Source organism: Camellia sinensis, chromosome 13 (assembly GCF_055761805.1).
Source record: "Camellia sinensis isolate YWXY chromosome 13, ASM5576180v1, whole genome shotgun sequence".
Taxonomy (NCBI): Eukaryota; Viridiplantae; Streptophyta; class Magnoliopsida; order Ericales; family Theaceae; genus Camellia; species Camellia sinensis.
Genome location: NC_138973.1, coordinates 32,260,263 through 32,274,745, shown reverse-complemented (window position 1 = coordinate 32,274,745; position 14,483 = coordinate 32,260,263). Strand labels below are relative to the sequence as shown.

Sequence of the window (14,483 nt, the reverse complement as noted above, 5' to 3'; positions counted from 1 at the left end):
TTTTTGCAGCAAACACTTGTGTTTTTGCTTTGGAGGACAGGAAATGGCTTGTTGGCCATCTCCACACTCCACCAGCCATGGCTTGAGGCCATCGGCTGTGTTTTGTTGCCATCGGCCAAATGTTTAGCCGACCGGCACTCTGGATGGTCGACCAGCCATCTATTTTGGTCAAATTGCATTTTTGGCTGGCCAACCACTGTTCATCTGCTTTTGTAGATATTTTTATGCCAGCTATGCTAGCTGGCATACACTTTGCTCCCCTCCATACACGTGTATGGAGGGATCTCCCTCTTGACTAGCTTGCTTGAGAAGCTTAACAAGAGGGATTGTCTATATAAGAGACCCCTCTTCTCCTTTGATTGGGGGAGAACAAAAACCAGAGCAAAATACATATATATTCTGATATATACACCTCCTCTCTCTATCTCTCTCTCTCTCTCTCTCTCTCTCTCTCTCTCTCTCTCTCTTCATTTTGTGTGTGTTTAAGGGCCTAGAAGTGTGTTTTGTTCTTAGTTTTGCACTAAGACACACACCATTACACCATACTTCGACTTGGGAGGTCTTGAGGGTTTGTTCTTGAAGTTTTGGGTTGATTTTGGACAAAAGAAGGTGACTGACCTTGCTGTTCTTGAGGTGTTCTCCAAGGGTAACATTCTTATTTTAAATTCCCCAATCTTGCACTAGCTTTTGACCTGCTTTGCATACTGTTTTAGACTTTGTGTATAACTAAAAAAATTCTTGTATTTGCATGCTTAAGATACTTCATTAAGGTTGTTTTGGTGTTGGGGGTCAACCTCCCCCTCTAAGGCCTTGTTTGCCCCTTTTTGTGCTTCCATTGTTAAGTTTTGGTTACTTTTGTGTTTTGGCCTTCTCACCACTAAAATCCGTGGATTTTCAGTGATGATGAAGAATGTTTGAAGTCTTGCATAGGGGAGGGACACCCCTCTCCCTTTTGCCTCTCTTTTACTTGCATTTTTGGCTCATAAGGGTAGCATGCATGATTAGTTGTCTTTGGCTCCATTTCAAAGGTTTTTGGGTGTCATTAGGTCATAACATGCCTCTGTTTTGGGTCGGATTAATGGCCCCTCTCATGCTTAATACACTTGCTTTGTATTCCCTCCATTTTGCATATTGCCATTAGACCATCATGCTTGCACATTTTTGCCTAGCTTTGTGAAACTTTTAGTCATATTTTGCCATGCTTGAGGTCTGTTGGGTGTTGATTTGGTCATGCATTTCATGCTTTGTATAACCCCTTTGCATTCTAGCATGTTGGCATCGGGTGTGTGAGTCATTAGCATGCACTATCTCGGCTATTTTAGTGATTTGGAATCACTTATTATGTCATTTCAGTCCACGTTTTATGCTTGCATGTTTGCATTTTGTTATCCTTTCAATGCTTTGGAGAGACATGGTTCTATGCTCCATGTATGGCCTTTTGTGCATGCCTCTTGTTTTGTGTCTCTTAGCTGCCATATCAGTGGGTTTTGGGGCATGTTTTGATGCATAAAAACTCTGTTCTGGGTTGCTTAGTTCATGCCATGCTTGCTTGGGGTAGGTGTTGAGCAATGCTCTCTTTTGTGGCCTTGAATACCTTCTATTTCACATCCATTCCCAAGCATGTCTTGGTGTCATCTTTTGCATGCTTTTCAGGGTTTAACATGAGTATTTAATGTCCAAGCATATTGCCTTTAAGTGTGCTTAGAGTTGTCACCTTTCATGCTTAGATGATAGGCCTTGATGTGTGCATGCTTGCATGTATAAAGTTGTACCTTTTTTTTTTACCCTTTTGGCCACTGTTTTAGGGTGTGGCCGAGGCTCCCCATTTCAGTCTAAGTCCATTCTTGTACATAATTGTATGTTTGACTTGTTGCCTCTCCTTGCATGCTTGCATTGAACCATACTTGCATCACATGTTTAATTGCATTGTATTATCTCTTGCATGATTAGCACATTGCGTGCTTGCATAATAGATTGCATCGCATTTGGCATGTTTTGCATCTTAGCCTCATGTTGCATTCTTGAACCATGTTTGTATACATGCATTGCATTGCTTAGTTTCGGGTGTCAAACCAAGCATGAGGATAGAGAGTGTTCGTACTCCAAGTGACGTAACATGTCTCAACACTCGGTCGCCGACGCCCTTGATCTCAATATGATAGGGTGTTGGCATTCATCTCTTTTGTTGCATGCATTTTACATTGAACGGCAAACTTGGCCTCTTAGGCCATCATGCATCAATATGCATAATTGATGGCCCGAGGGTCGAGGGTCATGTTCCCTTGAGTCCATTGCATGATAGGAAGTGTGGCCATGCTCACATTTGCTTGAAAATTCCGTGCCATACACTGCTTGCCCTCTGCTGCTGTCAACTGTAGGATTCTGCAGGAAGCAATGGCCGGCCGGCCACCTACAGTGCCGACTGACCATCAGTGGTTGGCCGGTGGTACAAAATTTGGCCGATAAGCCCATTACCATGGCCGGTGAACTTTAATTATGGCCGGTGACATCCCAGAGCACTCAGAGGATAACTTAAAAGGGGTCTGGAGACTTTCAGAATTTTCAGAGAAGCAAGGCAGTGAAAGCAGAGGAAGCAGTGCTATGGCAGTGAATTTCCGGGCGAGACGAGTCAAGCATGCATCATTCACACATTCTGAGAAAGGGCTGCGGCCACCTTTCTTCTGCATTTAATTTGTTAATTAGTTAGGAATTCTGTAATAATTAATTTAGCGGTATTCATTTGGTTGTGTAATATTTATTCAGACCCTCCGAGTGGGGGCAATTGTGTAATAAGTGTGTGTGAGTGTGTGTATGTCTCCCAACCCCACGTCTTTCTTCCATTTTATTTACTAGCTTTCGATGGTTAGTCTAGGGCATGTTTCAATTAGCATACAGTATGATAGCATGTTTGCATCCATTCATTCGTTTTGCATGCACCGGGCTCGGCGCATCATTCTAACTGTATTTGTATTTCAATTCCAAATTGAATACGTGTTAGTTGTAGCATTTCACATGTCATTGTAGATTAGCCGAGCCTATGTTAATTACATTTTGCATGTGTTACATTAGCCATTTTAACATGAACTAGGATCATGCATATGATTACTAACTAGTTTATGTTTTGGCTCGGAGTACACTGTAAGCTTTTTCGCTTTAGCATTCCCGCACGAGTGTGAATGTTAACACGGCAGCATGCTTACCATGTGGCTAGATGGTTATGTGATATAACTGCTTGAATGCCTGTGGGTGGTGGTTGAATTACCTAAAATTGGAATAATGCATTAAAACTGTGAGTTTTAAGCCCGCTAGATAGTGGCAAAACTATCTTTTCTAAAACCCACTTGAGGGTGCCAAAACCTGCATTTTAGCCTACTTACGAGTAGCAAACCATTTTCAAAACAAACATGCAATGTTTTGTTCCAATTTAGGCGATTTGGTCTATACTTATTTACTGTGCGCATAACGTAGTTATTCTAGGCTAATAACCGGATAAGAACACATAACATTTTCAAAATTGGATATCATGGTTAGCAGAGGCCGATCTTCGGATCGGGCGAGAGGGGGTGCTCATAGCTGACCTTCCCCAATCGTACCCAAGTTCCCGAGCCGAGGCAACTTTGGTGATGACGGACACGTGGCCTTTGGCACCGAGTCAGGGTTTCCTAAATTTCCGAAAATAAAATATTTAGGTGGCGACTCTGTATCTGGCAAAGCAGTCCATGTTTGGCACTTCTTTTCTAAAAATCTGTTTTCCAAAACGATTTGCCGGATTTGGACTCTTTGGTTCAGATTTAGAACCGTGACAATTTGAGAGTCCTGAACTGTAGTGAACCCAAAAACGAACAGAACGGGATTCATCCTCCCGGGGCGTTCGGGGACGTCCACAGCAGCTAGCAGTTAACCTCCCCTGTGTGACACCTCTGGACACACAGCAGTAAGCAACTATACAGGAGTAACAACTTTCTCAGGAGCTCTCCAACCAAACCCAATACTGCTGCTGCTGCTCACCAAGGCCAGAACCAAGGCAATAACCAGGATTAATGACACAAAGCAGTAGCTGCTCACCCAGAAAGCTAGAACAGAACAGAATAAGAATCAGACCATCCCAATAGATTTATGCACTAGACCACTGAAGCTGCTGCTGCAAGCCTAGTAATCTAGACATCTTCTAACCTGATGCAGGTTATGTAACCAAATCATTGACAGAAACTTGATTGATTTTAGTCTGGAAATATCTAACTAATATCTAACTCTAACAAATATCTAATATCTCTAATAGACAGATATAGGAACAGAAGCTGAACTAGATCTGAAGCTGCAGCTGTGAGATGGACGTGAGTGCTGCTGATATAGTGGTGGCACTAATGTCTTAGACTGTAGCAACATAAGCTGTGACTTCAACTGCTGCTGTATTCAGATTCTTCTTTGTCCTGCTCTTCATCACAATGAAAAAAAGATGAACTCCTCAATTCTTTATTCAATACTTGTATTGTAGCTACATTATTGTTTATATAGACATTTGTATAACGACTGTCTAACTATCTAACAACTTGTCTAACAAACTTCTACCCAATCTTCTAACTAATATCTAACTCTAACAAATATCTAATATCTCTAACAGACATATATAGGAACAGAAGCTAACACAACTGATTAACAGCAGAAAAATGACCCAAGTTGGGGGCATGCATATGTTGACACAACTGATTAACAGTAAAGGAGATGTTAGGTCTGGTGATAGTTAAGTACTGCAAAGCCCCAACTATACTGCGATAAAGAGAAGGATTGTCAAACAATTCAGTGAAAGAACTAGTAAGACTAGGCTTGACAGACATAGGTGAAGAACAGGGCTTGCATTCAGCTATTCCAGCTCGCACAAGTATGTCATGAGCATACTTTTGTTAACAAAGTGTATAACCAGTAGCAATAGCTTGAACTGAAATGCCCAAGAAATAGGACACAGGACCCAATTCTTTCATAGAAAAAACCTCATGCATATGAGCAATAAGAGAGGTAATATGAGCATTATTATTTCCTGTGAGTAATATGTCATCAACATAGATTAAAAGCACAGTAATAGTGCTATCAGACTTCTGAATGAATACAGATGAATCACATTTACTATTCTAAAACCCCTGAGATAGAAGAAATGCAGAGAAGGTGGAGTACCAGGCTCTAGGTGCTTGTTTGAGCCCATATAAGGCCTTGTAAAGTTTGCAGACATGAGTGGATTGAGAAGGATGAACAAAGCCAAGAGGCTGCAACATATGCACCTCTTCTTCAAGAACTCCATGAAGGAAAGCATTAGATATGTCAAACTACTTGATCGACCAATTGTGATAAAGAGCAAGACATAGAAGAATCCGATCCGTGTTCCTATTATTCCTACTGTTCGGTTCCTTATCAGTTTGCAGTATATATATATACTAGTTCCTACTGTTCGGTTCCTAATCTACTCTAAAACTTGATTAATCCGATCCGTGTACAATCCTAATTTTTACATATTTTTGTAATATATGTTATGTATTTTTATAATAAATATTAAGTAGTTGTGTATCATATATAACTTTTTTTACTTATTTTTTGAGGCAATTATTGCATTTTTTTTCTTGCATCATTTGTGACGAATATTACGGATTGTTTTTTAATACATAATTTGTACTTCATAAATAAAATTACATATTTTCTAATAATGTTAAAATTTTTAAAAATGTGTAACTAACAGTGTATATGATACATATCTTCCATAGCATTAAAACACTAATACAATATTAATAAATTTTACCTCCATCTCAATTTCAATCACTCCTCTATCTCTCAAAACAAATGGTAATAATAATTAACATCTTGTTGCAGAACTAATAAAAGATAGTAGGTGGCTCACGTGATGCGTGTGCAAGTTCAATAAATAAAATATTTAACATATATTGGTTGTAATCTCAAGTGTTAAGATTATTCCTTATCAAATTTGTGCTCTTAACTTCAAGTCTTGGCCTATTCTTTTCTCTAGCATTTTTTTTTTTTTTGGTTTTTGATAGATCACTAGACACTTGGTATGAAGAGAGACAAAGCTTAAAAGACACCAATTTAGGTGCTCACATATATAATAATATAGATAAAAACAAATAAAATATTTAAAATATATTAGTTGTAATCTCAAGTGATAAGATTCTTCCTTATTAAATTTGTGGTCTTCAGTTCTAAGTGTTGGCCCATTCTCTTCTCTAGTATTTTTTTTTTTTTTTTTGGTTTTTGATATATCACTGGACACCTGGCATGAAGAGAGACAAAGCTTCAAGACACCAATTTAGGTTCTCACATATATAATAGTATAGATGGTATAGAATTTTCGTATATGTGTATATTTGTTTTGGTGTGGGGTAATGAGTTTCTTCGACTAGTAGGGTGTAGTGGCATAATAAGTGGTATTGTAAACTTTTTGGCTCAAGTGTTCAACGATAGTCATGGTGGGAAGCTAACGGTTATATGGTTGGAGTACTTGATCACTATACAGTTTAAAAAGAAAAAATCGTACCAAGAAAAATTCAGAACATTCTACTTGGTTTAAGTGCACGTTTTTGAACCCTGGTTCTTTCAACTTTTGGACCCAAAAAAAAAAGAAGGGTATTTACACAGTGATCCCTTAAACTATTGTCAAGTATCCTTTTGACCTTTTATATTAAGAAACCATACAAACTGACTTTCTAAATTATGGATATTGTAAGAGGGAGAGGTCAGTTTGCAGTTCTATTTTCTCATTTCTTGGTTGAGCTTGTATATAAGAGTTGGCTGCTAGTTCTCAGTTCTACAGTTTATGGCAGTTTGCAGCAGCAGATTGGGTGTAGATGTGTCCATCCGAGTGCTTGTTGCTACTGTTAACTAATATCTAATAAAAGGTCCATAATTGCTCAGGTATAATCAGTTTAACCCTTACAAAGAGAGTTTTGAATATTAATTAAGTTCCCATAACTTGAGATCAATTTAAATCTATAAATTTTAATTTCATTTACAAATCCAAATTTACATATCCAAATAGAGTTTAATTGGAGTTAAATCACATACCTTCTTTTTTTTTTGGGTTCAATCGGTCATAGATTAATTTCAAATAATGATTCAAAATCCAACAATACCTTTAAAGTCAACAATTTCCAAACTCAATAACAATCACATGAAGAACTACATATAACCCGATCGAACTATACTCCATAAAAGTTAAATAACAACCTCAAACTACATAGTATTGCTATATCAATAGGCCAAAAACCCTTACTCACCTACCCATTTTCTTTTACCCATCGTGTTTTTAATGACGGCATGGATAGAAGAAAAACTCACACATAACTTTCACAAATGGTTGGAAATGTTGACATAAAATACAATGCACTGATATAATATCTACTTTTAGCCAATGTTATTGCCATTTTACCATAAACCATAATTTTTTTTCTTTGAAAACAGAAGAAAAATAAAAATCCAGAATCCTTTTTTTTTTTTTTTTTTTTTTTGTGATGGCTTCTATATATAACATTTTTGTTTCACCAAACTTTCCATCTCCTTGGTGAGTTCTCATTTATAATAACATGATAAATTTCAAATATAGTGCTTATCTTTATGTGTACATATATATAAATATAGATATAGATATAGATACTAATACAGATATTAAAAAAACTCATAAGAAAACAGTATACAAGTTCAGCCACTCTTAGTGGCATTTTATCAAGCACCTAAGAGGCATAATAATATATACTATTGCAATATATCAGAGAAACTATGACCCTATATAACTTTACCTCCTATGTAGACAATTTCAACAACCCAAACAATACACTACTATTCAAAAACATTGTACAATACAAAACCAGAATGAAAATTGAAGAAAATCCTTCAAGAAGATGAAAAACTCATTTCAACTTCATACTAAAATCACAAAAATGGTTAATGTACTTCTTACTAAATTAAAACCAAATCATCCAAAATAACAGAGCATTGAGTGTTTCTTCTTATTCTTCTTTTTCTTTTTTTGGTTCAATTTTTCGGAAAAAAAGAAAAAAAAATGACCCAAAGAGAAAGAAGTACATAAAACATCAAATTACCTATGAAACTTCAACGATGAATAACAGAGCTTCAACTCCTTACAGCTCTAATCCAGTAAATCGACCAACTCGTCCAATCGGAGACACAAACTTGCCAAATCAAACGCAAAAACTTGAAACAAATTCCAAGTGTTTTCTAGGGTTTTTTTGTATGCTCGATTTGCGATTATATGTGGAAGAAATACAACGCAAGAGAGGGGTCGTGCAAGAGATGGAAACTGAATGGAAAAATCGCGGCAAATTTAGAGCGCCTTTTTTCTTTCAGGTTTCAATAGCATTCTTTCTTTGCTATATCCTGTAGAACGAAGTTCCGTACTTAGGAAACCTTTAATATTGGTTTTCATTTGCTATTAAAATATAAAAAATTAAATGTTATTATTCAAAAATCTTTTACAGCATTTTATTAAAAAATGTTATGTATACCTTTTATTTTATAACATTCATAAAAAAATGCTATAAACAAATGTTATTAATTATACTTTTTGTTGTAGTGAGAGTTATGAATCAGACATTTTTGAAGCCAGTGGCTACAAATGGTAAGTGATTTTACTCTCTTTCTGTTGCTGAAATTTCCTTCTACATTTTTGTTGAAGTTATGCATAAGCTGATTCTTAGTGTTGTATATTGTGTTGAATTGAATTTGAAGGAGATTATCTCTCTACCCAAATGGTGATGGAAAAAGAAATGGAAAAGGTTACTGTGGGTGTTGATTTCCGACCACACAACCAAAAGGGAAAACTTAGCTGGAGAGCACTAGCAGAATAGATTAAGCCCGAACAACCTGTCATAGAAAGATAAGAATCCCGCGGTGGTTCGTCCACCTGGGGGCACTCCGACGATCAAGTCAGTAAAATATCTCTCAAAGATAACCAATAGCACTTAACTCACTAGACAAAGCATAAAAGACATACCTTAGACCCATGAGGGTGCCTTACTTTTATAATGATCAGTGTCCAACTTCCCCTAGAAGTCTTACTTCATGGGACTCTATCCTTTACAATGATAACATCTATCACAACTCACACTATTCAGATTAAGATGAACTTTCTCAAGAGTCTCATCTCTATCCAAATAGGTAGTTTGACGTCATCTAGGACTCTAGTCCTCTATCCAAAATATCTCAAATTCCGGTATTATTACACCATATCTTGGCATCATGGTCCGCCCACATGGTACCTCGGCTAACAACCTCGGCCACGTGGACTATCAAAAAATATGTCCCCACAACTGCCCCCTAGGTTCTATTACCTCGGCAAACTAAGGTGATGAAACCTATACATGTACTCCTTCGACCGAGATCGTGACTTGTCGGCGCCAAGAAATAAGCACTCATATGTCCACTCGTCAAGAATCAAGAACCACCATGTTCTATCTCATCCAAGTCCAACATCTCAACAGAGATCACATTACCAGTAGTGATCATGACTTGCTAGTTCAAGAACATCAAGATCCTAGTATCAACTCATCAAGAACTATGAACAAACAAGTTCAGCCCCCATCCAATTTCAATATCTCAACCAAGATCAACATTTCAACCGAGATCAATATCTCAACTAAGATCGCACTTCTCAATCAAGATCATCATCAGATTGGAGCATACCAATCACGTCCCCATTGTGTCGCATTAGTTCTGCCCCCCGCCGCTTGATGTCAGTGCGGGCACGTCAGGACTCGAAATCATAACTTTTTTCCATCTTTTTTCAATTCTAGCAAAAACCTTTTCATTTTCTCATTTCGTCTCTATCTGTGTCCCTAGACTCTCTTTCTCTTGGCCTCTGCAAACCATCATCGCTGTTCTTGAAGAACTCATTCTTATTACAACTCTGGTCACCACTTCTGGCGTGCACTCAGCAGTTCTGTTTCAATCATAACGTTGTTTGACTCCGGCGAATCCTTTTCCGGCATTTGCTTCCTCGGCTTCACTTTGTAAGTCCTTAATTTCTTTTACTTTAACTTCAGTTCTCCACTGTTTTCAAATATATTCCTTCTGTGGATTGTTACACATCACACACGGTATCTGTATCTGCATCTACATTGCTATCTGGTATTCATACTCGAGTCTCATTGTTCTCAATGCCTTCATTTGCTTTGACTCATATTTTGTCCTTCATTTTCTTGAGCCCATCTTCACATTTTTTCTATTTTCTTGTTGCATTTTGCCAGATTCTTGCCTCCAATTTTCTATTTCCACATAGATTTTAGGCTTGTCTCAGGATGAGGAGGGCGAGGTCCAAAAGACCACTTCGGAGGCCGAGGTCGATACTGCCAACAAGTGCCTGGATGCTACACTTCGTGAAATCGATGCTGAGGTCCAGGCTGAAAATATCTGCTCAGCTGTCTGCCGAGGCTGACACAACGCCAATTGCTGAGGCAGGGCACACTGTGGAAAATGTATAGGCTTTAGTTTTTCCTCTTTTGAGTCTTTGCTCTCTTTTTACTTTCGAATAGTTGTAAATCTCTTTGTTTGTGAACAATGTTAACTCTGTATTTAGCCGATGTGCCTTCTTGTAATCAAAACAAGTAGTCTTTTTGTAGGCCAAAGTGCCCTTTTTCTTCTTTCAATGCAAGTACTCCTTTTTTACTAAGTGTTTCAATGCTTGTCTTTCCTTTACTGCCTTGTATGATTCCATACTTAGAATGTTTTGTATGTCTTCAAAGTACACCTTAACTGTGCAATCTCTTCGGGGTAAAATACCTCGGACATAATTTCCAACTTTGTTCATCTCGGCCTTGGCTTAACACTTGAAAACATTTGTAAATATTTTCACAAGTGTCGCTTAAAACTTGCCACTTTCTCATTGTCTTCTGTCAAGACTTCCGTCTTCCATACTTGAAGTTTTGGCAACCTGGTAATACCTCGGACATATCTTCCAACTTGTAATTTTTCTCAAAATTTCAACAAATGTTAGACCATCCTTCTTTTGATAGAATCTCGGCTTAACTTCAACTTGTAAATTTTCTCAAAATTTCAACAAATGTTAAGCCAACCTTCTTTCGATATAACCTCGGTTTAACTTCAACTTGTAAATTTTCTCAAAATTTCAACAAGTGTTAAACTAACATTCTTTCGATATAACCTCGGTTTAACTTCAACTTATAAATTTTCTCAAAATTTCAACAACCGTTAAGCCAACTTAGTTCAACTCTATTATATGCAAGTATGGTTCTACTTTTCCATATAATAAGTCTAAGTTATTCGTCATGTTTCAATCAGAAACATCGTCAACTTAGTTCAACTCTATTATATGCAAGTATGGTTCTACTCTGCCATATAATAAGTCTAAGTTATTTGTCATGTTTCAATCAGAAACATGACCAACTTAGTTCAATTCTATTATATGCAAGTATGGTTCTACTCTGCCATATAATAAGTCTAAGTTATTCATCATGTTTCAATCAGAAACATCGCCAACTTAGTTCAACTCTATTATATGCAAGTATGGTTCTATTCTGCCATATAATAAGTCTAAGTTATTCGTCATGTTCACCATAGGAACATCGTCATAAGACTATTCAGTCTTATCGCACAATCATGGATTCCAACAACATTTTCACACTTCTTTACATATGTAACGCCCTCAAAATAAAACCCATAATCCAACATTCAAAACATGCTTAGACATAAAAGAAATAAGCATAATTACATTTCATCAGAGTATTCATTACAAAATGTACTACATGTTGACAACAAAAGTAAATGCCCTATAGGCTTACAACTTTCCAAGTCAACACTTGGTTACAAAGGAGAGTACTAACTCTACAAAAATAAGCCCTTGGCATGATATACATGTAATACAACTAAAAAAAAAAAACAACAAAAGGTGTCCCCGCCACTAAGCCTCCCAAGCTACATCCTTGGAGGTGGCATGCTACCTGTACCTGAAAATGATGTCCCATATAAGGTGAGCCAATGCCCAGTAGAGATATGCTAAACATAATATGAGCAATAACTAAAACATTAGCATTTGATAAACGTTTAACTCACATAAATCAATTCATAGTCCATTTCAATTACATGACAAATGTGTCCATGTTCCATTCCATTTTCCATTTCTTATCCAATTTCTCAATTCACAACCCTGGCTCAGAACCTGGCCATACTTTAAATGAGATTACTTCTCATATCAATAATTCTTCCATTTCAACAATTCAAATGAGATACCGACTCATATCAAAACACTTCCATAAGCCATAATAGATACACAGATTCGCTGTATCAATAACACATGAAACACTTCCATACTTCACAAATGATACACGGATTTGCTGTATCAATAATTCAATAGATACACGGATTTACTATATAAATGAAGTTCATCCCCTATCTCCTCCCAAACAATATCCGGTTTAGGAGTCCGTCCCCTATCTCCCCGTAAACCGTGGAGTACATCCCCTATCTACTCCCACACAACACAATGTATATAAACACATATCATATACATAATCAATCAATACATAAGTTTGATGTATTATTCCAACCGTCATATTCGATGACATATGCAATTGATTAGTTTTATTTTGCCTAATCATCATGCATTGTCTACAACAATCAAGACTATCCTCCACCGATAGCCCAAAGCAGTTATTTCTAAACAGATAATAAATGCATCAACAGGTAAATTTATCAATGTTTTCAAGGGTGAGTGATTAATAAATCTAACTCCACCATTCCATCTCATATTATGCCAATTCCACTAATTTCAACTCAATTTCAAGTTTCCAAAATTTCCAAATTAATTACATGAATTAATTTGCCATAGCAATTTCGGGGTTTTTCCCCCATTTCTCAATATTAACCCAAAGGCCCAAAATAACTTCAACACTGCCATTTTAAGACCCAAATTACACATTTATGAGTCAAAACCACAAAACCCCTCTTTTGAAAATAACACATCTCAAACCCTAATTTGTTCCAAATCAACCCATCTATACAAATAACTCAATATCTATGTTAAAGCACATAAGAATGAGTAGGAATTCCTACCTCAAATTCGGAGCTCAAAGGAGGAAGATCAAGAAATTCGAAATGCTCCAAACCCCAATATTTTCGGATCAAAATGTAGCCCTCAACGATCCCCACACTTTTTACAAAGGCCCAAAGATAGAAGATCACTCCTACTAGATCAAACCCTAGAGAGAAGTTGTGTTTTTAGAGTGAGGTGCTCTCAAATGGAGGTTTGGAAAAGTAAGAGAGAGAAAGAAAGTGTGAAAAGTGATTTAAAATCACCCAGCTACCAACTGATATACGTATGACCCGCTCGAGCGGAGAATAGGACACTCGAGCGTCAAGCACAAAAACTGGACCTGCTAGAGCGTGAAGGGTGCCCGCTCGAGCGCCAAGACACAACTGCAAAACACACTCGCTCGAGCGCAAAGGGAAAGCCGCTCGAGCGTAGATTTCCCCCTTCCAGGACTTTTACAGACAATGAACTACCCGCTCGAGCGCCAAAATACCCGCTCGAGCGCGACCCGCTCGAGCGTAAGAAAATTCGCTCGAGCGTGAAAAACACATCTGCAGAAGTTTTGCAGAGGCACGAAATGCTGAAAGTGTGTAAACACCGCTCGAGCGCAAGAAGACCCGCTCGAGCGGATAACCAAAAATCAAACTCCGCTCGAGCGCAGAGAAACCCGCTCGAGCGTACCACCAAAATTTTGGGCAACAAGGAATGGGACTAAAGCTCAACCAACCTGTTCGAAACACGCCCAATACATTCTAAAACTCAAATACACGGAATTAAAGGATAACAAAAAGATATACAACCACCAACTCCACGGAACCCAAGTCCGGAATACAACAATCAAAGGAAGAGAGACCGGGATCGCTATAACATAGACTTCGACATCCTTTTGCATGTAGGTCCACCAAAATCCCTGTGATATAGCTCTGTGGGCAAGGGATCTGCCCCCTGCATGGCTTCTATATACTCCTTCGTGGATCTCGTATAAAAAGTCTTCAACCTGGGAATGATGTACACATCGCAATACAGGCCTACTAAAAGTCCTTCTATATAGATGGCCTTCTGCCGATAGGCAGAACCTGGCCGACTTCAATCTGATCTTGTGTGCTTCTTTTTTATCTTCTGGGATCTGGGATCTGCTCACTTAGATTGAGTTCTTCTCTTCTTGGACCTATTCATCTAGGTCAAGATCTTGTCTTCTGGAATCTTGGATCTGCTCACTCAGGCTGAGCTCTTCTCTTCTCGGACCTAATCATCTAGGCCGAGATCTTGTCTTCTAGGATTTGGGGTCCAGGATCTGAAATCCTTGATCTGCTCACTTAGACTGAGCTCTTGTCTTCTCGGACCTACTCATCTAGGCCGAAATCTTGTCTTCTAGGATCTAGGATCTGGGATCTGCTCACTTAGGCTGAGCTCTTGTCTTCTCGGA

General features: G+C 38.0%; 1 protein-coding gene across 1 annotated transcript in view; it reads left to right on the top strand.

Annotated features, from left to right (window-relative positions):
• LOC114259872 (uncharacterized) overlaps positions 1–14,483 on the top strand; it is a 46,330-nt gene that overhangs the window by 29,547 nt on the left and 2,300 nt on the right. Inside the window, exons 2-3 of the mRNA XM_082900399.1 lie at positions 8,588–8,632; positions 8,743–8,789. Coding sequence (XP_082756525.1) covers positions 8,588–8,632; positions 8,743–8,789 — 92 coding nt within the window. The remainder of the gene's footprint in view (positions 1–8,587; positions 8,633–8,742; positions 8,790–14,483) is intronic.